General features: G+C 43.2%; 1 protein-coding gene across 7 annotated transcripts in view; it reads right to left on the reverse strand.

The window, feature by feature from the left end:
* The window catches only part of FGGY (FGGY carbohydrate kinase domain containing), a 419,663-nt gene that overhangs the window by 90,180 nt on the left and 304,837 nt on the right, over nt 1-24,646 (reverse strand). For all 7 annotated transcript variants that reach the window (XM_049617075.1, XM_049617074.1, XM_049617072.1 and 4 more), the window contains 2 exons: nt 17,775-17,922; nt 2,479-2,553 (listed from right to left, as the gene is read on the reverse strand). In XM_049617075.1, coding sequence (XP_049473032.1) covers nt 2,479-2,553; nt 17,775-17,922 — 223 coding nt within the window. The remainder of the gene's footprint in view (nt 1-2,478; nt 2,554-17,774; nt 17,923-24,646) is intronic.

Consider the following 24,646-nt stretch of genomic DNA (forward strand, 5'->3'; position numbering starts at 1 on the left):
CAAAATACCAACCACGTCTATTCACAACATATAGATGCTAGGGCAATATTCAGAGCTAATGAAACAAAAAAACCATTTTTTTCCCCAAGTTGAACATCATGGGAAAATATCTGTTATCAGAATACTTCTTTGAAATGCACATTTCTGCCTGAAAGATCGGCATACTGTCTTACCTTTGCAAAACAGACTGAACTACTCACAATTCAGTTGACCCTACAATGAAACCTTATTAAAAAAAAAAAAAAAGGTCTTAAATTTCCTTCCCTTTGCGGTATTATAAAGGTCATTAAGGCGATGGACAGAATAAATATGATAGCTTTTAATACATGTACAACCCACTGAATACAAGATTGATTTTCCAACTGTGTGGTATTTGGGAAAATGTAGCTGGCTGGCTCCACCCAGCCCGCATTATATTTAACCTCATTTACACGGAAGGGGGGGTGCCTCTGTGAGGCGATCCTGGCCAAAATAACAAAGTTTGCTAAGATGTGTAAAATAAAAACTGGCCATAGAAATGCCTGGAAGCTTATTTCCTCCATGTAGCATTTACAAGCATATCAAAAAGCAAATGCAGGTTGGGAGAGTGGAAAGAGCAGAAGATCGGGAGCGAGACAGACACTTCTCAGGCTCCACATGTGACTCTACTGAGCACTAGCTTTCTGACCTCGCAAAGTGCTTTTTCCTGTCTGTGAAATGAGGACAAGCTTGCCTACTTACAGGGTAGCTGTCCTAGGCCACAGGTGGGTGGGTGGTACTCTGGTGCCTGGCACAGCTAGTGGGTGTCGAGGAAAGGCAATGGTCATTATCATCACGTGATGGTGCCCCTGGGTCTGCCTCTTGGCATGTACTCAGAGGACGAGCAACACACAGCTCAGATTTTCCGTTTCAACGTGGTCATTTTATTCCACTCAAAGACTTTCATGCAATGGCACTGTTGGATCAGAAAACCAAAGTTCCTCAATACTCCATATAGCTACTTTTATTTTAGAAAGCCGGGGCCACCAATCCCAGCTCTGCTACTCGGTAAGCTACATGAAACTGAGCAAGTTAAGTGGTCTTGCTTAAGTGTAGGTTTCAAACCTGCGGAATGGGGATTCTAAGACCTAGTTCATTAGGTTGAGTCACATGATGTTTGTAAATATTTAGCACAGTGCCTGGCACATAATACCCCAAAACTAAATTATTCATCATGATTATCATTATTACCATCAAATAGGATCACTAAATAACTGTCTTGACAACTGATGCCCATTATTCTCCTTCATGTTCATTTTACTATTCACTCCCTCCATTTTGACAGGTACCAGAATTACCTGTTTTTGACCAAGGTCCCATAAGTAAGACCAGCTGATCGATGCCACTGAACTAGCCAAGCTATTAAATCAATGACAGTTGCTTCAGGAAGATAGTCAAACTGGCACATAAATAAACTAAAAGGACTGTTTCATCCAATCCGGTTGGCCTGGGGCATATAAGACTGTATGTTCTTAGTGGTTGGAAAGCTCTACTCTCTCATCATAGCTACATGGACAAATGGGGACATGAGAAAAGCACTTCTGTTAGTGATATGGATATATGGAAAAAATGTATGCAGTTCTATTATTTGAAGGAATAAGGTTATGGAAGTGGTATATGGAGAAACAAAATAACTGAGCGGCATATAAATATGTCCACATAACAGGAACCAGGAAACTTTCTGTGTGTCTCTGAAAAATAAATTTTGAATCAGAATTTACTGGCCTGATTTTTCCTTTTTGTTGGTCCAGGTTCTCTTACCAGAGTGGCTAAGCCTCGCTTGATTAGCTATAATTTTGGGGGTTCCTCCCAGCTCTGAAACTCAGAAAGCCATGACCCGCTCTCCAAAATGCACTTCCTAACATGATCACCTCTGGGAGAATAAGAGTCCTTAGAGAATGATGTTTGAGCCTTTAGGAGTTTGTTTTCACTTTGGATTCATCTTCAGCATAGGAGTTCCTAACACTTTAAATTCTCCCCTCCTCTCCTTAACCATCTGAACCTCTTGCTGAAGCTGCTAATGACCTAAAAACAAACACTTCCAAGTTCTAAGGCTGCTTACTATTTAGAGGAACCCTATAATGAATCCTTTTGCGAAGGGAACAATGTCATGTGTTTCATAAGTGTGCACATTCTTTAACATCAGCTTTTCTTAATGCAAGCATACATGGCATCTGCTTCTATTTAATTGAGTTTGGAAGACAAGTTACATACATAACAACTATGATGCTCAAAGGCTTGAGCTCCTTTCAGCTTTCAGCCATGTGAAGTGATTAGTGAAGCAGGTGAAGAACTTCATCAAGATTTCCTTCCTAAAAGACATGCATCTCTTTTTGGCAAGCTCCCTTTTAATTAACAATCTCTGTCGCAAAAAGCACATGATGTATCTTGGAGGAGCATGCGGTCTAAAGTTTATTGATAGCCCTCGCTCTCTTTAAAAATGGCATTAAAGGGTCTTACAGCAATGGCTTGAACTGTGGCCAGGTAGAGAATGGCAAGATCATCGAGGTCCTGAGACAGTTTCAACCCGGTGACCTGGAGGGATGAAGAAAAGAAAAGAAAGAGATGGCCAAAAGGAGCTGCCATGGATAGAGATAGTTCCCATGAAACACGTTCAGATGTGTTTTCTTGCCCAAACAAGTTCATATGCAAATCCCCTTTTTGTGAGCTGAACGTGAAATGACTACCAAACTGTTTAATCTCCAGACCTGGGAAAAACTATCATTTCTTCTCTAAAAGAAAGTGCCCTGCCTTGTATTAAACAAAAACAAAACAAATACCATACGGAAATTGTGTTTGATATTCCTTAGCATGGAATTAAGTCTTTCTTCTTCTTTAAAAAAAAATGTTCTTTTATTATAAACACCCATTTTCTTCGGCTTAGAGAAATCAACATGGAACAGTGGCATTCTAGTAAAAGATGATCTTATTCTGAGCTTGCTGTTGTCAGAATTCAGTGTAAAAGCATCGAGGGGGTATTCAGAGTAAAATAATATGTCTCCTATAAATGTTATACCTACTAGGGGATAATTTACAATCTGTGGTTTGCAAGGGAATCCCATTAAAGTCAATCGGAACCACATGCTTATATGGAGTATGTCAATTTCTGAGAGATTCCAGAACTGAACAGGATGCTAAATGTAGATGCCTTCAAGACTTGTTCAACAGTCCCTCCTTCACACTTCCCATTCATTAACATCTTCTCTTGGGATATTTCTAGAGGGTGAAAAACTGCGGGGTTCTTCAAGCCTACTCTGAAGTTTGTGGATATCGATACCAGAATTTGCTCTGTATTTTCACATTACAAAATTAATCAACGTAACATAGGTTTACTCAGAGCCTACGGTGTGTATGATCTTGAGTGCAATGAGGTGGCGACATTAAAAGAGGAGAGCTGAGCAGTCTCCCCAGGTCCTTTTCCTTCGTCTCTCCAGTCCCCTTTAATTACCCTCTCCAGACTGCCCTCTGAGCCAGGACTAAGGGGCCGTATTGACCTGTTGCAGGGCAGACTCCATTCTGTCACCGAAACCAGAGACCTGAGGGCACTCTCCCCTGACTTTTCCTTTCTTCTCGGATTTACACAGTCTCCCAAGTCGTGTCCATTTATCTCCCAAATCTTTCACGAGTCCATCCCTTCTCTTCGTCCTGTTGCTCACTTCTTCAATCCAGGCCACCATTTTGTAAGTACTTGTGCTGACATACAAACCTGATCAGGTTACTCCCTGTTACAAATTGTCCACTGACCTCATTTCGAGGCAGAGATGCCTATGCTGTTTTATGTGCTCCCTCTTTGGCTTGCCCCTGCTTACTTCTCTAGCATCTGTACATGTCCTTCCTCACTTAGTATTCTCTGCTCTAGCTATTCTGACTACTCACTGAAGTCTGTTGATGCAGGCATTATCGGATTCAAGTAGAGCTACCTGCTAATGGTTTCTCTTGCCAAACAATTGGGTGACCCGTTGAGAATTTGAGCTTTGATTTTAACACACGGGAACATGAAGATTTGAACGAGAGACTAGAGGGGAATTCTGGGTATGCATCTTCCCAAGCCAATAACTCGAGTGTGAAGGAACATCCCTTGTAAAGTTCCCCAGAGACCTAAACACATAGTAAAAACACTGGCAGTAAAGGAGAACATGAACACTGCTGATGTTATAGAAGTTCACTTCATAATGTGTGTAAGGAAATAACGTGCCCCAGGGAACACATACAATGGAAACCAGAACCTAGCTGTTCTGACAGACTACCTGTGATACTCACACAGTATCTCCAATGCCTAGCACTATGTCTGGCACATAGTAGGTACTAAATTACGATCTGCTGAATGTGTGAATTAATGACAATGCCTTTTCACTTTGTATACCACTGTCATTCCTAACATCCTAGCCTTTTGTGTCTAATTACGCGATTACGGGAGGATAATATTTACCACCTCAGCTCCTCATATATTCATAGAGGGGAGGGCCATTTACTCCATGCCCCAAGAAAGAAGAGTGGAAGATCACTTCTAGTTGCTCATTCCAGGCTTTCACCCCACCCCACCCCACCCCACTTCACCGCCCAGACTCGACACTTAGCTTCCCTCATCACAGTGGCTTAGAGGAGACCATTGGGGTAAAAGAGCAGCCCATTGCTCATATGGAACCTTTGTGTGAATTAGAAAAAGGTGCCCCCTCCAGGCAGACTAAATGCAAAAGGCATCCCATTTGGGAGAATAAATTATAAAAAGGAGAAGAGTGGGCAGGATTTCAGCCCTGTCGTATGTCCCTGCAGCCAAATACCTCATGTCATAGACCAGCACTGTATCACATGATGATCCTGGATAAAGATCGCTCATCATGAATGGTCTCTCTTTTCTCTACTGGCCTGGCCTCAACAGCATCTGTGCAGCTTACCTACTGGGAAAGCCAACTGGGACAAGGCCTAGAGCGTCCTTCCAGAACCAGTCCGGGAGGCACGCTACCTCTGGCTCCTCTCTCTGGTCATCAATGTGAATGAAGCTGTGACCCTTTGTGTGACTGGGTTATGTGCATGCTTGGCAGACTCACATCTCCCCGTAGGTGGGTCCTGAAGACCAGATTTGGGTACAGTGTGATGGGGTGGGGAATAAATCTGACTTTGGATATGAGATACATTCTGCTATTAATTAACTAGGAACCCTATTGCTGTGTATGACATTTATAATGTAACTGGTTCTTATATCCTTCTTGATTAGCAAAAACCCATAAGACAGGATGGATGCAATATCACCAGATTTCATTTTCTTTTTTCTTTTTTAGTTTTCTAGGTACACTCCACACCTGGTGTGTAGCCCAGTGTGGGCTTTAACTCACGACCCTGAGATCGAGACCTGAGCTGAGATCAAGAGCCAGACGTTCAACCGATGGAGCCACCCAGGTTCCCCCAGATTTTATTTTCTTATCCTGCAGTAAATAATTGTAAGACTTTCCCCACAGTATTAATATTCAAGCAACAAAAGTATCATGGCCCCTTGTCTAAATGTCTAGTGCCCCCAGAGCTCAGAAATCATAGGGGAGAAGAGAGAAGATAGTTTCTTTTCTCCAGAAACTGAGAATGATCATGTAAATGAGCACTAAATTTAACTCCTAAGCTTGCTAGTAGCTCTGGCAAAAGGAACACCACACGGGTGACATAGCGTTTTCTTTTTATGATAAATAAAACATACCTGTATTTCAAGGAAGAAAACATTATTATTCTAAGGAAGAAGGTACTCAGCAACGAATGGGACTAAGCAAGCACAGCTCTCCCACTCCATCTCCAACATCACCAGGGCCAGGGAGTTGAAACGCGACTCAGTGAAAGACATTTCTCTCTAAAGAAGTTACTGTGGTCTGGGGCCCTGCTTGCTTGACATCTCATCTGATAAGCAGACGGAGACTCCAGAAGGGCCCGTCATCATGAATTCCATTTGATTTCTCTCTCAAATACTAGGGACTTCAACCATGCCTTGGCGAAAGTCAAATGGCTGTTGACCCTAAGGAGTGCCTGCTATGTGGACCACTCAGGAGGCTACAGAGGCCTGTCAGGGAGCCAGCCTGGTAGGGAAGTGGCAGCAGTAGCCCAGGAATGCCAGGGACGTCCTGGGGGGAGGTGCAGCTTTATAACCAGTGAGAAAGCTGAGACGTGACAGATGAGCAGATATCCCTATCTGAGGGCTGAATCGTTCCATCAATAAGGGGAAGTAGGAAGAAAGCATAAGTGGAAGGAGTGTGTTTCTAGAAGATGTGCATGTGCCTATTTTGAATGTTTGGGCAAGACAGTGAAATGTGTGGGGAAGCCCCATGGGAGAGTTGCACTGGTAAGCACATTTTATTTATTTTGCCATTGTGTAACAAGGAGAACTGTAAGAGAAAACTTTTATAATTAATATTTAGAGATGTGTGAAAGCTGCATATGGTGGCTAAAGAGATGCAAACTACAGCTGATAACTTCAACATCCTAGATGATGGTTATAAAATGCTTATGTGGAATTTCTGAGCTTAGAAGACAAGTGTGGGTGAATGGAAAGAAGACAAGCTATGGAGGAAGACACCTGGGTTCGGATCTTGACATTTCCCCAGCTGGCTGCACAACGGAGTATTTGGTGACCTTTCTGAAGCCTATTCATGAAGTAGGAATAATGATACCTCAAGGCATTTTTGTGAAGATTAAAAATCATTTGCAAAGTATCTTACGTTTTCAGGAAGCTATACTGAGTCTACAAGAGCTAAACCGTTGGGATGCCAATGACACATAGCGTTGATTTTCTTTTTCTTTCTCTTACTAAATGTTTGTTCTCTTTATCTTAAATGCACGAAGGGTTCAATCCCATTCATTAATTGGAGTAGGGCAACAAAACATCTCCTTTAACATGGTATGGGTACCCCTAGGGTATTAATGAGGGGTACTGAAGACTAGTGCACAACCAGCGTGGGGAAGACAGGGCAGAATGCATGTTCATCATCATCAGCATGAGGATCATAATGTTAAAGATATGGACATCCAGGAGTGTGGACAAACAGCATGCCCCTGATGAGGGCCCACGAGTAGGATGATGACGGACTCACTGCAAGGACTCTTGGAGAAGTCCTAGTCCTTATCAACCTACACACCTTCACTCACTATGTAAATAGTAAGGACAGATGAATTTCACCATAGACTTCACCTGAAGTCTTGCTGCCACTTAGGAGCTGTGAGACCTTGAGCACGCCTCATCTTTTCCTGGGATCCTCGCTGAATGCAGACTTCCTGAGCTCCAACTCCAGATTTCCCAAATCTTTGGTGTGGGCCCAGCAATTTGCATTTCAGCAAGGTCATATTGTACAATAAATTGTGGGAATAAGTGTCCTTAACCTTGGCATTGTGAATTAAAGGTTGACAGGCGTTAAAATTGTCGAAATTGTTCAAAAAAAGATAGTAGTAATTCAGTTAGCTAATTTTTTTTTCCTTCTTAGCGATTTTAAAGGAATTAGTTATATATGTTAGTAAGAAAGAAAAAAAATCTTGGAAATAGATTTTCAAGAGGTCTCTAAAGATTACAAAGACAAGAAAACAGGATCCCCAGTCCTGAGGTTTTCTAGGGTCATCAGAGCTTGATGGAGTATCCAAGGCTCAGGGGAATTGGTTGAAAGCTTTTGAGAAAACAAAGGAACAGCAAAAATGCTCTGTTGGCTCAGTCAATAATAAGGGTAGAGCTGATGGACAGACAACAGGGAAATGAGAAGGATCAGAGAAAAATGTATAGAAAACCTCTGGAGAGAGGACAGAGATTGGAGAACAGGTCTGAAATAATCAGCAGCCTGAAAGGGAAAGGGCACAAACGTCCCAGAGGTTTCAGTAAGCATCAGGAATCGAGGATGACACTTGGCATCGCCCAAAACTCACCCAGATTTGGGAAATGCAGATAAATGTGTTAACAAAACACAACGTGTTAACAACTCTGAAGATGTTCCCAAGATTCCCATCCTGCAGTTACTCAATCAGACACTAATCTAGGCACTGCTGTAAAGGGACTTTGTAGATGGAACTGGTTACTAGCCAGATGACCTTAAAATACAGAAATTATCCTGGATTATGCAGTATAAACTCAGTGTAATCATGTGAGCCCGTAAAAGCAGAAGAGTCAGTCAAGTGACAGAGTAGGAGGCAGAAGAAATGAGGCAGAAATGGAAACCGGGGAGATTCAAAGGATGAGAAGGACATGATCTGCCATTGGTGGCTTTGAAGATGGATGAGGGGGGCAATGAGTCAAGAAATGCAGGTGGTCTTTAGAAGCTGAGGACCCCTGGCTGACGGTCAGCCAGGATATAGGAACCTCAGTCCCACAACTGCGTGGAGCTCAAACTGGCCAACAATTTGAATGAATTTGGTAGATTATTCCCAGAGCCTCCAGATATGAGACTTTGGTTCTGGTCTTGCGAAAATTGGAGCAAAGAAACAAGCTGAGCCAGCCCAGGCTTCTCACCCACAGAACTGCGAGATAAGAAATTTAAGCCTCTAAGTTTGTGGTAATTTATTCAAGCAGCAACAGACAACCGATAAACTCATGAAGCCTAGACTGACATTCTCCCTTACAGCCTTATTCTGTTGGTGAACCCTACGTGACACACTAGTTTGTTTGCCAGGCCCCAGATACACCAGGCACTTCACATCTTTGTCTGCTTCTGGTGCTCTAAATCCAAGCCATTTAAAAAAAAAAATTTTTTTTAACGTTTATTTATTTTTGAGACAGAGAGAGAGACAGAGTATGAGTGGGGGAGGGGCAGAGAGAGAGGGAGACACAGAATCATAAACAGGCTCCAGGCTCTGAGCTGGCAGCACAGAGCCCGACGCGGGGCTCGAACTCACGGACCGTGAGATCATGACCTGAGCCGAAGTCAGATGCTTAACTGACCAAGCCACCCAGGCGCCCCAATCCAAGCCATTTTAATGTACTCATGCACCAGTATCCCAAAGCTGTTCTGGTCAACTGTCCAGGTCCTTAGTTGGTGTCATCCAGCCTGTCTTGATTTACATACTAATGATTTACATACTGATTTGGATCCCATCCTTGGTCCCCTGGCCTTACATCTTTCTCATTGTTTGTTTGTTGGATATTCCTAGCGGGTTTCTACCCAATTCACTCCTCGGTCTTCTATTAAGCCATACTACCTTGGGAAGGACTCTTATTTGTAATTCATATTCCTCTTGCCTCCCTCTCCTGGGTTTTACTTGTTGCTTGGTATAGTTAGGGAAGAGAGCACTAAGAAAATAAAGTCTGAATCTGTGACATAAATTAAAAAAAATCACTCAAATGAGAAAATATGGCAGACACACTGAAAACAGAGTGGGAATACGAAAACACAAAAACTTAATTTTTTTCTTTAAAAACATTTTTTTCCTTAAAACATTTTTTTTTCCTCCCAATGGATATCAGGGGTCTCAATCTGAACACACCAGGTTTCTAATATCACTTCTGTTTTTTCCCCCTCTAGGAACAAAATAGCTGTGATTCTCTGAAACTTAGACAGAGAGAGAGAGAGAGAGAGAGAGAGAGAGCGAGCATGAGCAGGGGAGAGGGGCAGAGGAAGAGAGAATCTTAAGCAGGCTTCACGCTCAGCACGGAGCTCAACACAGGGCTCGATCCCACAACCCTGGGATTGTGACCTGAGCTGAAATTAAGAGTCTGACGCTCAACCTACTGAGCCACCCAGGCACCCCATCTCCGTCCTTTTAAATCGGGCAATGACATTGTCGGGCAGGGCTGTGAGAAATGCTGGTGATGATGCATGTAAAGCATCTGTCATGGTGCCTGACATGCTACAGTCCTGGAGAAAATGATATCTATCACAAAACAAAATACGAGCTGCTAAACTAGATACCTCAATAAGAAAATGCGTTATCAGAAAACCAGCTAGGTGATACTTAGGATATTAAGCTTTGTTATACGACTCAATTTGTCATAGGCAAAAATATGTAAAAACAAAACAAAACAAAAACAGTGAGATGAACCGGCATTAAATTGTAACAAAATCATCAACAAACCCATGTCAAAGAATGCACATCCCTGCAAGCCTGATAAATGTTATCAGTCACGAGCTGCTTGAATTAGCCCATGAGCTTCCAGGTCTGGCATCCTCCTCCCCATCAGAGGAAGCCACTGGGAGACAGCCTGTGGCTCCTCCTGAGATCTTGCAAAGCCTCATCTGCATTGCTGACTCCATCCACATCGGACACTGTTTAGCAAGGTCCGTCTCTAGCTGGGGTTCCGTCCTCTGGGAACCGGCTAAGATCTTACAACGCGTCTTCCCTTTCTCTGTCTCGGTTTTTCACATGCACACTTGCTCTGGGCTTGCTTTGAAGAGCCGTTGGAGCAGGACTCAACCTCTCCAGCAGTTTGAGCAGCATATGGTCTTATGTTAGAAATCACAGCTCTTCAAAGCACGAGAAAATAACTTTCCGTTCTGGGTAGCGCTGTTCTTGCAAAAGGAAGCAGAGAAAACACGTTTCAACCACTGGGGGATATGGTGTTTTCATGGCCTGATAGGCTTCTGACATGACTTGCTTCTTTGATTACATTTGATGAATTGACTTCTTGGATATTTCAGGAAAAGAATGTTTTAAAAAGCGCCAAAACAAAGAGGTAGTATTAATTTGAGAATAGAAACTAGTCATATATACCGAGACGCATGCCCTCTTTCTAAATTCCTCCAGCACTAAAGTTTTGTAAGGCACACAAAATTTGAGTGTTTCCTGCTGTGGTTAAGGGAAGTGAAGCCTAAGGACTTATGTAGAGAAAAGACTAATCTCTGTACAGTATGAAATGTGGCTTCTGTGAGGACCAAGTGACTGTTTGCCTTCACCAGCTGGTCGTGCACAGCCGATGACCTCCGTGGCTGCTGAGTCCAGATGGTCCCTGGGCTGAGGGGGATGGCTCATGACTGGCTACTTGGCATCCAAAGGCTACACTTAGAATCCTGCTATCGTCTTCTAACACGCAGATAAGGGCCACTGAGCAGAAGCCACAGGTTCCGAAGTATTTGCTGGTGTTGTCTGTCCACTATGTGATAGTCTCCCCCTTGTTGATTCTGACAATCATCCCCTAAGGAAGCCTGTCCCACTTACTGATGAGCAGACTGACCTCACAGAGCTAATGTCAAAGGTCACACAGCTGGTACATTTTCAAGGCAGGATGCCAATGCAGATCTGACTTTGATCCCTGGGCTCCCTTTACTGTTTCACAGGGGTAAAAACTCTCCAACCAAACATTTAAAATAAAAACAATCAGGGGTGCCTGGGTGGCTCAGTGGGTCAAGTGTCTGACTTCAGCTCAGATCATGATCTCACAGTTTGTGAGTTCGAGCCCTGTGTAGGGCTCTGTGCTGACAGCTCAGAGTCTGGAACCTGCTTTAGATTCTGTGTCTCCCTTTCTCTGCCCCTCCCCTGCCCATGCTCTGTCTGTCTCTCTCTCTCTCAAAAATAAATACACATTAAAAAATAAAATAAAAACAATCATAAAAACTATCTAAAACAGGCCACCATTCCTGATGATGAATATTTAGCTTCATTTTTCTTGATGCATGACCATGCCACATTTCTTTAAATACAAGCATTTTTTCTTATGTTTTCCTTTTAAAGAACCTAGAGCCATCAGTGTTAAATGCTTTGATACTGATTGCTATGACCCGAGCTTCTGCTCCCTTTACACATCATATGCAGGGCCCTTAACTAATTTATCAAGTGGAAAGGAGAAATATTTACATAGATGTCTACTTGGCCCAGGCACACCATTAAGCTGCCCACATCCCTAGCCTCTACCTCTTTTTAGCCTAGTGCCACAGGTCAGTCACAGAAGGAGAAATGAAGCAGCCATGCACATAGACAGGAGCCAACTGTCACCAGAACAAAAGAAAATGATGTGTTCACACATAAGGGAAGGATTCCTGGGTTATGCCCTATTCCTACTTCTGAGGGCAGGCAGCTCTAAAGCAGAAGAGTTTATAGCCAGGTCAAAGCAGGAGTGCTGATTACTTCTGAAATCTGAGTCTGTAAGGGTGTGAAGGAAACAAGCACCATTACTGAGGAGAGGAAGAGGTCAGAGCTTAAATCCAAGGGCCAGGGTAAGGACAAACATGGGAGAAAGGAAGAGGGCCAGGTTTCAGAGAAGGGGAGCGAGGACCAGGCTGAGGAGTGTGGTTTGGTATGAAACCACGTGTGAGACGGGTGTTAGGACTCCCATCTCACAGTCACTAGTGTATCGTGCAGAGTAAAGAGCTATGAGTTAAGGCAGCCTGTGGGGGTGTGCTTGCTCAAAGTCAGGACTCACATTTTTATTTAGGCAGACCATTTCTTGGCATTATGACTTTAGGCAGGTCACTGTTCATTCGTCCCTTGACAAATAAAGACAGAAATAATTGCTTAGCCATAAGGCAATTATTCGATGCCTGTCTTTGACCTAAAAACACTGCTGAAAATTTTAATGTTTATTTATTTTTTGAGAGACAGAGACAGAGCGTGAGAGAGAGGGAGACACAGAATCTGAAGCAGGCTCCAGGCTCTGAGCTGTCAGCACAGAACCCAACGTGGGGCTCAAACCCACAACTGTGAGATCATGACCTGAGCTGAGGTCGGACGCCTCATCGATTGAGCCATCCAGGCACCCCTAAACACTGCTGAAATTTAAAAAGTAAACAAGCCATAGGTAGTCCCTATCCTCAAATTTTTTTTCTAATAAATGTAAAATATACGCTAGGTCATATGACAGCTGTGATCTTATTTTCTTCTGTAAAAATTGTTTTTTATTGACTTCAATGCAGGTTTTAATTCTGCTATTCTGTATTTTTAGTTGTCTTTATCATCTCCTTTTTTTTTTCCTCATTCCACTGGCTTTCCATCTGAGCTCACTTTTCCCCCCACTAAGTTTCTGTCCTATTTCATAGAGATGTGCCTTTAAAAACAAAACAAAAAACAAAAAACAAAAAAAACAACCTACTGAACATGCTGAGTCTCTTTAACATTTTCTTTTGGTTTCAGTAGTAAATACTTCTTTAAGAGGCCTTTCCCTGTGTTCCAATGGTACTTCTTTTTGCTTTGTATGCAACATGTTGTTTTCTAATGGACTCACTTTATTATTTCTTTATTCATTTCAACTAGAGAGCTATACATATTCAGTGCTTCCCAGCAGAGAGTACACATGATTTACTGTCTGCCCCACTCACTGCAACTTGGATATGCCTCTTCAGATCTAAAGCTAGTTGCCAGTTCCCAGAGTCTAGCAGTTTTTTTTTTAATATTTTTAATGTTTATTCATTTTTGAGAGACAAACATACAGAGCATGAGCAGGGGAGGGGCAGAGAGAGAGAGAGATGGGGGGGGGGGAGAGAGAGAGACACAGATTCTAAAGCAGGCTCCAGGCTCTGAGCTGTCAGCACAGAGAATGATGCAGGGCTCGAACTCACGGCGAACCACTGTGAGATCATGACCTTAGCTGAAGTTGGCACTTAACCGACTGAGCCACCGAGGCGTCCCTATTTAAAAAAAATTTTTTTTTTTTTTTAATTAGCAGCTTCTATTTTGGGTAGCTTTGGTGGCCTCACCACTACCCGGTTTTCTACCCTTAGAACAGACAGCAGATGTGCAAACCTATAGCCCTCCTCCAAACTCACAGCTTTTCCTAATGTTGACTCCCATTAACAGACTTTTACTTGGGATCCTCAGAACGTAGGGCAGCAGCATTCATCCCAGATGGGTCTTCCTGCCCAGCTGGCCTCTTAGGTTGGCAGTTTTCTGATGGATTGAACTGAAAGGGAAGATAAGGTCTGGGGTTGTGGGAGAGTTCTGGGAAATTAAACTCACTGGCTGCTTCCAAAAAAACAAAACACCCTAACCATCAGCAGCAGCATAGAGGGAGGCCTGCCCTGTTCTTAGGCTTAAAGGGACCTTGCGTTATTAAGCCAAGGAGCAGAAGGTAGGTCTAACCTCTTGCAAGGCTAGAGGTTCACTTTGCTTATATGTCATGTATTATGTTTATGAAACAAGTTCCAGCTAGTCTTTTAAATTCTAAAATTCTTCCCAGATTCTCTCTGAGACTGTTGGTGCTGGTGTTGCTAGTTGAACGACATGTTAATTTTCAAAGTCAGTGTGAGTTTATGCCTTTTTTTTTTTTTTTTTGCATCCTCACATGTATTTTCAAATGAAGAAGAGGAAGTCTGCATCAGGTCTTGCTACCCAAATGCCACATAAAAAAAAAAATCATTCAAAGTCCGACATCCACTGAGCGCCTGTTTTGGCTTGCACAGATACCTGCATCACAAGCATCACACTGCGTAATGTTCATGCACACACTCACATGTACGCAATAATCATCTCCCTGGTTTTATGTGAATTTGGGACACCCACAGTTTCTTTTTTTCTTTGTGTTCGTAGTAGGTGATCAATAATGAATGAATAACAAAGATAAGAGACAAGAGTCAACCGAGCGAAGGATAAAGAACTGGGAGAGTGTAGTGCTTAGAAAGCAGAAGTACAGAGAGGGTCCAGGGCTTCTCTTGAGATTTTTTTTTTTTTTTTTACTACCAAGATAAAATGCTAAATGCAATCTATCATTGCTTAGATAATGATGCAGGGAACCAAACTCGGAGGCGTTCATGTTCCATGTTCTCCTCCCCTCTAGAACACTGCATTTACTATGGTTTTCCTGGTTCCAAACCCTCTTCCTTGCTTCACTCAGTGTCAATGTCACCTCCTGTCTGAAGCCTGTCCTGACCTCTGAGACTAGGCTGGGCAGTCATCTCCCACACATCTAGGGAGCCCTGGACAGTAAGTGGCACCTGCAGCTGGCATGCCCAGTATCACCTGTTTATATATTCTGTCTGCCCAGTCCCCCATCCCGACAGTAATAGTCCTGACGGTTGGAATTACATCTAGTTATTCTTATATCGCCCAGCAACTATAAAAGGCCTGTATTAGTTCAAATATTTAATTAATTAGTTGATAAGCAAATGTCTTCATAAGTAGGATAAAATGGGAACCTCTTGGCTTCATTTAACTGGACATTAATATTGGTATTAAATACATATCATATGGATACTAAGAGCAGCAACCAATCTATTTAATATTAGCAAACTGTTCATACGTATGTTTTCAAAGCAATACATGGTTTCTTTCTTATCTCCATGTTGACTGTCAATTAAGTACATATTAAGTACTTAGTATATGTCCAGAGAAATGTTTCAGAAGCCAAAAGAAGAAATCACATAGGTTTCCTTCTCTACTGGGAATATCCTGACCATTACAGTTGCTAAGTAGACATTCTATCAAGCACTTCCCTTCCCTCCCTTGAAACATGCTCTGTGAATATATATATTGTTGTACCTTACTGTATCTACGGCAGTGCTAGGCACTTCTAGGTAAAAAATAAAGATCTACTAAATGAGTGCTGGAGATAGTAGTCACTGCAGGTTCTGACAAAGGATAACATGACAGTAGAGATTTCAGGGTGATTACTTTGATGTTATCTGAAACTGAGGGAAAGAAATACTGGCGGGGGCAGTGCCTGGGTGGCTCAGTCGGTTAAGCATCTGACTTCGGCTCAGGTCATGATCTCATGGTTCGTGATCTCGAGTCCTGCATCGGGTGAGCTTGTGCCCCACTTCGGGTGAACACGAGCCCTAGTTCTCTCTGCCCCTTCCCCTCTCTCAAAAAAAATCCCTCTGCCCCTTGTGGGATTCCTTCTCTCTCTCTCCTCTGCCCTCACTCTCTCTCAAAAAAAAGCAAGAAATACTGGGAGAAATTTTTAGTCCAGAATTTCCTTCCTTTTGTCTTACCAAGGTCACCTTCTCCTTCTAGTGATGTGATGTAAATTCATGGAGAGACAGCTATTCCAATGTAAGCCCAACCCAAGGCCAGTTACAAAAGGAAATCACTGTTAAGAAACAGTACATGAGATGTGAGTTATGTTTGTAAAACTTTTCAAAAAGTAAACATACTAGGATCTTCTGATACAATTGGGAGTATGTCCCCGTGTAAGAAGCCTTCTTTGGTAAGCATGTACTTAGCTGTACTTGTTATAATGAGACAGGCGTTCATGAAAACATTCCATTGGCTCCTTTGGAATTACACTTTGGATTGAGGTTACCTTTATAAGAATATCCTTACGGTGGCAATTCTTAAGTCTTTGGGTCTCAGGCTTGGTTTTAAGGAACAGAGAAAAGACACTGGGAGCCATGAGTCCTGCCATGCTGGGTATTGAAGCTGGGTATGACAGAAGTTGGCAAGAGAGGTAAGGACTCCAGATCCAAGGCCATGGGCTCCAGACCCATGATCATTTCACTCCACAGCCCTGCATTGTTCTGGGGTCATCTTATGAACTGGTCATGCTTCTTAACATCGTGAACATTTTAAAGGCCCATTACATTTGGCTTCAGGTATTTGTCTCCAGTTAAGTCACTCACTCTTGTACCCACACAAAATGTGTTCTACCCCAACCTGTTGGTACCCAGGAGTCAGTTATCTGCAAGGGCAGCTTTCTGGCTGCAGTTTGTGGCCACATGACCCTCTCCCAACTTTCCTCTTCTGCTTCTGCAGGCCAAGTAAGGAGGCCAAGCTCATTGTCGGTGGTGTGGGCACGCTTCATGGACTCCAGACAGACATAACTTTGGCTACGTCCCATTTCCTTTTCTTTTCCTGCGACTCCCCTTTTATTAGCAGAAGTTGATTGTATCAACTAGGTAATGAAAATAAAGATCAGGCCTTCCTACCGGCATCATAAAAACATTTTAAAAATCTCAATACAATCAGTCATAAAACCATAGAATTTTGAGTCTCGAAGTTCTCAAAGCCAGCCGCCTGTTCTACCGTCACTCAGTGTAAACCCTGAATTGCCACGTTTGGCCTCCATCCTGAATTCCCACCTCCATTCACTGCACATTCTGCTTCTTGACTTCTTGACATCTTGACATCTTCCTGGATTCTGAATTCCTGGTTTATTTTCCTATTTGTGGCCTCTCTTGGCTTCCGGGAACTGAAGTTGACTTCTATTTCTCTAGCTTGAACGTGCTTCTTCCAACCTCAAATACGATTCTCAATGGCTATACTACCTACACTCAGCCACCTAATCTTGCCTGGCCACCAGGGTGTTCTATCTTAGTTTAGGAGGCTATGAACTCTGCCACAAGTTGATCCTGGCTCTTAAAGGAGGGCCCCAAATCTTCTGTACCATCAGTGACCCCAAAGGTCACCAGCAGCTGAATTTATCCATCAGTGTAAGTTATTAATTTTCTTTTCCTTTTAGCAAAGCTTAATCTGAAATCCTAATAATGTTAACACGCACTCAGAACAGCTCTGACTCAGAGCTTGAGCAGACATGTGGTTATGGCAATCAAGACCATGGGTGGTAATATTTACCACTTATTTACTGGGCAGCCTGGGGATGGAGACAGAAAACATGACTCTGCAAACTGATGTGAATAAAAAATCACAAGGCAGGGGCTCATGACTTCCAGCCGCTCCACAGGACAAAGAGGCAGCAGTAGCTAAATGTAAGAAATACTGCTTTTAACGCTTTCAAGATTGGCTCGGCAACAATGAGAACTTTCAGCAGCTCATCCTATGGAGCAGCAAGGGCCTTCGCAACAAGCGATGCATCTGCAAGAAGCCTGTGTGCCCTTGCCCCGCCTTGTTTATTTTTCCTCTTTTCCTTTCCCCTCACTTTGCTTCCTCCCAACTTTGTAGACCTTTGGCCTGCCTGCACCTTCGTGCAAGGACTGGCTGTTACTTACCATGCCCTTTAGTGTCAGATCTGCTAAGGGAGACCGGTTGCCATGGAAGTCTGGCCAAACATGTAAATCAACAGTGAGGAAACCCACAGGCCGAGCCTTCTTAATCAGATCCAGGTGACTGTTCAAATATGCATATACACTTTGGCATCTGGAAGAGACGTTGATTTTGTTTTGAAAAGGGGGGGGGTAGGGTCGGGAGGCAAACTCTTCGGCAGAAACAATCTGTACTTCCCTATCAGATCCATAAAAAAAGCAGAGTCCCCAACCTTCAGCAAAGAAACTACCCAAACCCCCAGAAACCAGCATTTTGTACTCTCAGATCATGAAGTGCCATCACCAAGAACAGGCAGCATGTCCTGGTCCAAAGCAGAAAGGCTTGGAATCGGAAGACCAGGGCCAGGAGGGGCTTTACCCCTAGTAGGTGTGTGACCATGAGAAAGTTACTCAAACTTTCTGAACCACTTTCTTCGCATCTGTAAAAACAGATAGCATAATCCCTGTCCAACTTACCTCATGGGGTTATTGTCAAGATCAAAGGAGGCTATGCATGTGAAGATACGGTATTTTGTAAACGGGACAATAGTGGACATATGTAAAGGATTTTTTAAAAATCTGTATTGCTAATTGTAACAATAATGATAGGGTGACGAGTATAAACCTAAGTTCTTGGACTCAGCATAGGAGCTGGGCCACAGGAAGTGACAGCACAGAGGAATGCAGTTAGATCAGGAATTAGGAGACTTGATTTCCTACCCAAAGGCACCAAATGGCGTCACGTTTGTTCCTGCTCCTTTCTAAGGCTCAGTCTCTTTGGATGCAGGATGAGGGAGTCACAGTCTCCACATGTCTGGGGGGAGAGGGAGACAGAGGTGAGGAGACTGAGAGCTACGGTAGTCCTGGCCCTGGCCCTCTGGTAGATCTGGGCTCAGATCGGTAGCTGGGTGACATGGGCCAGTAACTCGCCCTCTGTGAACTTCAGTTATCCCATATAAAATGGGTCTCATAATACCTATCTCACGGAGCTGAATCTTACTGCAAGGCACAAAGGTTAAATTTGGTCGCCCTTCCCCTCTTTAAATGTGCTTCATTCTCAAAGTCTTGTACCAACGATTCTAGAGGAAAGTGGGTTTATCAGAGGGTGGCATCCATGCCTCTTGTCACTGGTGACCTTGGAAAGATCTCACGGCTTGAACAATGGCAGGAAGAAAAGTATAGGAAATCAATGTCCAAGGGAGGGTAATATCTAAGGTACTCAAGATGACAGTATTTGAATTTCAAAAATGCTTTAGGAGTGTCGCTCAGAGATTTCTAATTCCAGTTTTGTGACACTGTGAATGTTCCCATGGAGCCCATGAAGTTCCCAAAAATTTTCTAAACTAACATTAAAGGAAGAGACAAACAACTAGAGCAGTGGTTTTCAAACCCTTTTGTTAAATAAAAATTTTTCTTAATTTTTTTTAATGTTTATTTATTCTTGAGAGAGAGGCAGAACGCAAGTGGGGGAGGGGCAGAGAGAGAGGGAGACACAGAATCCGACGCAGGCTGGAGTCTGTGAGCCATCAGCACAGAGCCTGACGCAGCGCTCGAACCCACGAATTGTGAGATCATGAGGTGAGCTGAAGTTGGACACGTAACCGACTGAGCCACCCAGGTGCCCCTGGTTAAATAAAAATTTTGTGTGGAACTCCAATATAGGAAGGATAGAAAACCAAAACTGCTCCATGTAAGTGCCAGAGTGAGGGAGTATGTCTGTGTGCACGTGTGCAGGCCTATGCAAGATGCTCAAAGAAGTGAAGACAAGTGACCAAGTTCAAATTTAAACAAAGCCTTCTCTGAGGGATTCTGAAGCCATATCTGTAACCCAGATTGGAAAAGACTTGTCAAAGCCCACATTCGAACTCTGCTTTAGCATGATTCTCTGACAGTGTTAGGAGAGGATCCTGGAGGCCTCCCTGGAAGGTAGGGCCGGAGCCATATACCTGGGTAGAATACGATCACATCCTGGTTTTCTATTTCCCAACTCTCTCTGCTCACGGTCCAAAAGGAACATTGACCACAAAAGCCACAGGAACGTCCATCCGAGCCAGAATCCAGAGTCTGCACTGATTCTAGCAACATCCGACTTCAGAATACCATCGCTGCACTTAAAGCGAAGGGCTTTTTTTTTTTTTTTTAAAGCACACATCTATAAATCTTTTCATTTGCCTCTCAAGGAATCTCAGGGTAGGGCATTTGGTTTCAGACATCTGGGTCAATAAGAACCTATAGGCCTAATTACTATTGATTTGTCATTGTCTCATTTACCGTGGGTCTTTGCAAACAGTGAGATTCGTTTAGCCTCTTACATATATGGTCACTCATGCACTAATGAGATCCCTGGGGGACGGGCCATATGCTTACCCCTTTGACTCCTAACCTCCTCACAGCTGATGTTTATTCTTTGAATGCGGCCATTCTCCTGCACGTTTTTCCAATTATACCTTACCATGTGTGCTGAGTATATCATTCAAAATGAAATGCACTTGGAAAACATTATAATAACAAATGCACATCATTATTCACATAATTTTAACCTTACATGATGCCTTTTTTGGTTCTGACTTTGTTTCATTTTGTATTTTTTTTTTTTTATTATTTTTTATGTTTTTATTTTTTACCAATTCCTTCTCAAATGGCGGTCTGACCTCTCCCAGCTCGGGAATCACACATCAACTGTTTCAAGTGTGTGCTTCTCCTTCCCTCTCACAACCCCCAGGCTCACGTATCTTCGGTCAGAGGGAGAAATTCCTGCTGCCCCGGTCCCACTGCATATGTTGAAGAAAACACAGTTGCAACCTTCACACAGTACATTCACTGTGTAGCAGCTGGGTGGTCAGGTACACAAATTCCCTAAGCTTCATTAACTTTTCTATACTCAGGACTAATTCTTTTCCCTTACAGGCTGCTGTGAAGATTCAATATACAGCCTCAGCACTGTACAATGAGAGGTAATGAATAAATAGTTTCCCCTCCCTTCCCCTCGTAGGAAATTCATTTCTAGCTTTGAAACATCCAAGAGTCAGGGAAGACTGTTCACAGACTTTATTATTTATAATCTTAGATGAGGATAGCACCCCTGGAATCTCTACTCTCTCCTCCCTCTCTATAAATCAGTTAATTCTTTGGATTCTTGGGCTGCCCAGAAGTGTAGTGACCATAATTTCAAAGCAAAAATCATAATACATGGTCTAGAAGAAGACATGTATGTCCTTTCTAGGAGTTGAGGAAGTCTGTCTGTCTTCAGTTCCTCACCTCTTGACCCGCTGCAATACGTAGTCTACTGAAACTGGTCCCACAGTGAGGAACGATAGCCTTTGCTTCCAGCTCCAATGGACCATCTCCTGCCTTTATCTTACTTGAATTCTCTTTCATTCTGTACCATTTGACCACTTCTTACTCATTGGTTCTCTTTCTCTTGATTCCAGACACTATACTCCTTTGGTTTTCGTACCTCCTCTCCAGCTGGTTCTCTTTCGTTACTTGTCCCTTAAATATCTTAAGTCTCCCAGAGACTTGTCCCTCTTTCCATACCCTTGGATGATCCCATCTTCCTCTCGTGGCTCCAGGTACCATCTAGGGCTGAGGACTTTCAAATATATGCTCGCATCTCCTGCTCATTTCTTTCCTGAGTTCCAGGTCAGACAGCCAACAACCCAACCAATGGTTCCTCTTGGAAGTCCATTCTTGAAATCTTGCCCACTCCCAACTAGGTTTCCTACACTCCTTCCTCGGTGATTCTTCTAAAATGCAACTCGGGGTGTGGGGAGGGGGTGTCTGGGTGAAATCAAGTCCTACTCTTGATTTCAGCTCAGGTCATGATCTCGTAGTTGGGGGATTGAGCTGCCAGGTCAGGCTCTGTGCTAACAGGCCTGTGCCTGCCTGGGATTCTCTCTCTCCCTCTCTCTTTCTCTCTGCCCCTTGTCTGTTTGCGCACACTCTCTCACTCTCTCATTTTCTCAAAATGAATAAGTAAACTTTAAAATTCAACTGTGATCATGACTCACACCCCTACCCAGAACCCTTCAGGGGCTGCTCTCCATTATCCTCAAGATAAAGCACAAACTTTCTTGTCTGGCATAAGATGTTATTCACTGTCTAGCTCTCCCTACATGGCACTGTGTTACATACATGTCTTCCAACGCAGAATACCAGAACTGGAATTTCTGGGTTGTTTACAACTCTATGTTTCACTGTACCACTGGTTTGCCAAAGGGCGGATCTCTGGAGTCATATGGACACGATGTTCCAGGCACTCTGGTCTACACCTCAGAATGGAGCGGGGAAGAGGAAAAATATCTTGGGACACCACCCCCCTTCCATGTGCCAGGCACTGTGCTGAGCAACAGTAACCACCGAGAGGGAGAAAATGGAGAATTTATTTCCTAAGTCAGCACAGTCCTCAGTCTTTCTGAGGGGACCCCAATGCCCCAAGTACTTTCTAATCCTTGCATGCAAAACAGAAGCCAAAGAAAGGCATTATGATATGTAGCTTATTTCTGTTTAAGAAACATTTCTCATTCAAGAGCCATCAAGAATTTAGTGATTATCCTGGCACATCCTAGGGGATGAAAGGTGTTAATATCATCACCCTCGTTCCATGACTGTCCTAGCTCAGGGGAGCCCAAGTAAATACTTGCTGACAGACTGATGGCCCCAGTTGTCAGAATGAGGGGCCGAGACTCAAGGAGCCATAAAGGCCAAGGAAGCAATCTGAGAACACCAGAGGAGAATGGAAAGTGAGAATAATCTTTAGAAGTAGAGTCGAAGAGGTCCCTTTAATCCTCATTTCCTCATCAGAAATCATATGACTTCACCCATGTGAGGACTTTAAGACACAAAACAGTTGAACATAAGGGAAGGGAAACAAAAGTAATATAAAAACAGGGAGGGGGACAAAGCATAAGAGACTCATAAATATGGAGAACAAACAGAAGGTTACTGGAGGGGGGGGGGGAGGGGGGATGGGCTAAATGGGTAAGGGGCACTAAGGAATCTACTCCTGAAATCATTGTTGCACTATATGCTAACTAATTTGGATGTAAAGTAAAAAAAAAGAAAAAAGAAAAAAAAGAAATAAAGTTTATTGATTAAAAAAAGAATTCAATGAAATTATACATATATATGTATGTATATATATATACATATATATATATATATACATATATATGTATATATATATATATATAGCTATCAGAAAGAGCAGTGTCAGGAACACTGCAAGTTCTCAATAACTGTTCTTGTCTTTTCTTTTTCCTTTCCCTGCTCCAGTGGAATATACACAGCCTTTAATGAGGAGCTTTAAATGCACCTGAGATTTGGCCCATGGGGCCCAGTGCATTTGAAGGAAGTGATCCTCAGTGGGATGACGGGAATCACAGTGGCAAAAAGAAAAAAAAAAAAGGTCTGAGAAATAAATCAGACTGAGAAACACTGACTGTCCCTACAGAAATGGCAGAAAAATCCAAGAGAGTGGGAGAAAAGAAAGGTTGGGAGAGAAAACGTGGCTTGGGAAAACTTCATTCCGGTAATCTCAAGGGGCCTGAAACCAGGAGAGCACAAGAAATGATCACTGCTTGCAGTGACCTCTGTAAAAGTAACTCACAACAGGCTGGGCGTCTGATTACAGTCGTCCCCTTTTGGTAGACTGAGAGCTTGCTGACATTAGGGGCCCTCTGTTCTACTCTGTTCCTCTCTCCTCACCAAAAGGGTCTTGTGTCCTCTCCACAGAGCAGCCAAAGCAATCCTTCTAAGGTAAATCTGATGGTGGCTTTCTCCTCTGGCTCAGAAATGAAAACCTTGAATAAAAGCCAGGGTCTTCATGGTTACCTTCAATGACTTCCATGGTTTGGCCTTGGCTAACTTTCAAGCCCTTACCTGTTCCCAACTCCCTCCCCGTCTGGTCCAGTCACAAGGGCCTTTATAGTCTCCCGGAGCCCCCCAAGCAGGCTGCTGCCTCAAGGCCTGGGGCCTTGCTCTTCCTCAGGTACTTTGGTACGGCTTGGGGAGCTCCAAAAACAGATGACCCCTGTCTCAGAGCTAAGCCATCAGCAAATCTTACTTGAAACTGCAGAAACAAGTACTGATAAACAGACTTCGTTATTTTATATACTCTTGAGTTGCCACGTAACCCACTGAGTCATGGTTTGTTTCCACTTTTTATTCAGAGTCCAGCACAAGTGTCACCCCATCAAAGATGGCTTCCTCACCTGAAAGAGTTCCCATCCATCACCTCAACACCCCTCGTTCTGTCTCTTTACTCATCTCTGTTTTTAAGTTTATTTTTGAGAGAGAGAGAGAGAGCACAAGCAGGGGACAGACAGAGAGAGGGGGAGACACAGAATCCGAAGCAGGCTCCAGGCTCTGAGCTGTCAGCACAGAGCCTGACATGGGGCTTGAACTCACAAACCATGAGATCATGAGCTGAGATGAAATCTGACGCTTAACCGAATGAGCCCCCCCACGTGCCCCTCATCTGTTTTTCTTTAGAAAGTTTATCAACTCCTGGTGTGCAAATGTGTGCTCTTTACCTACACACACACAATTTGTATGTATCTATTGTGTATATATAATTTCCATGAAAATAGGGACTTTTTTTTAACTTTGTTCACTATTATAAATGCTCATAAGACACTCATTACTCATCACCTTTGTTCTGCTGCCAACCTTGAATCTAGCGCTTGTGGTTTGTGCCAACACCTCCCCACCAAATTCTGCTATCACCAGAACCTCCTTCTGAGACAGTGGGAGTTAAGGTTCTATAAGAGAATTAAGACAATAAAGGACAGTTTAGGGGAAAAGAGCCAAAGTTATGATCAGTGTAAGGCAGTCTCTGT

Source organism: Panthera uncia (genome assembly GCF_023721935.1).
Source record: "Panthera uncia isolate 11264 chromosome C1 unlocalized genomic scaffold, Puncia_PCG_1.0 HiC_scaffold_4, whole genome shotgun sequence".
Classification (NCBI taxonomy): domain Eukaryota; kingdom Metazoa; phylum Chordata; class Mammalia; order Carnivora; family Felidae; genus Panthera; species Panthera uncia.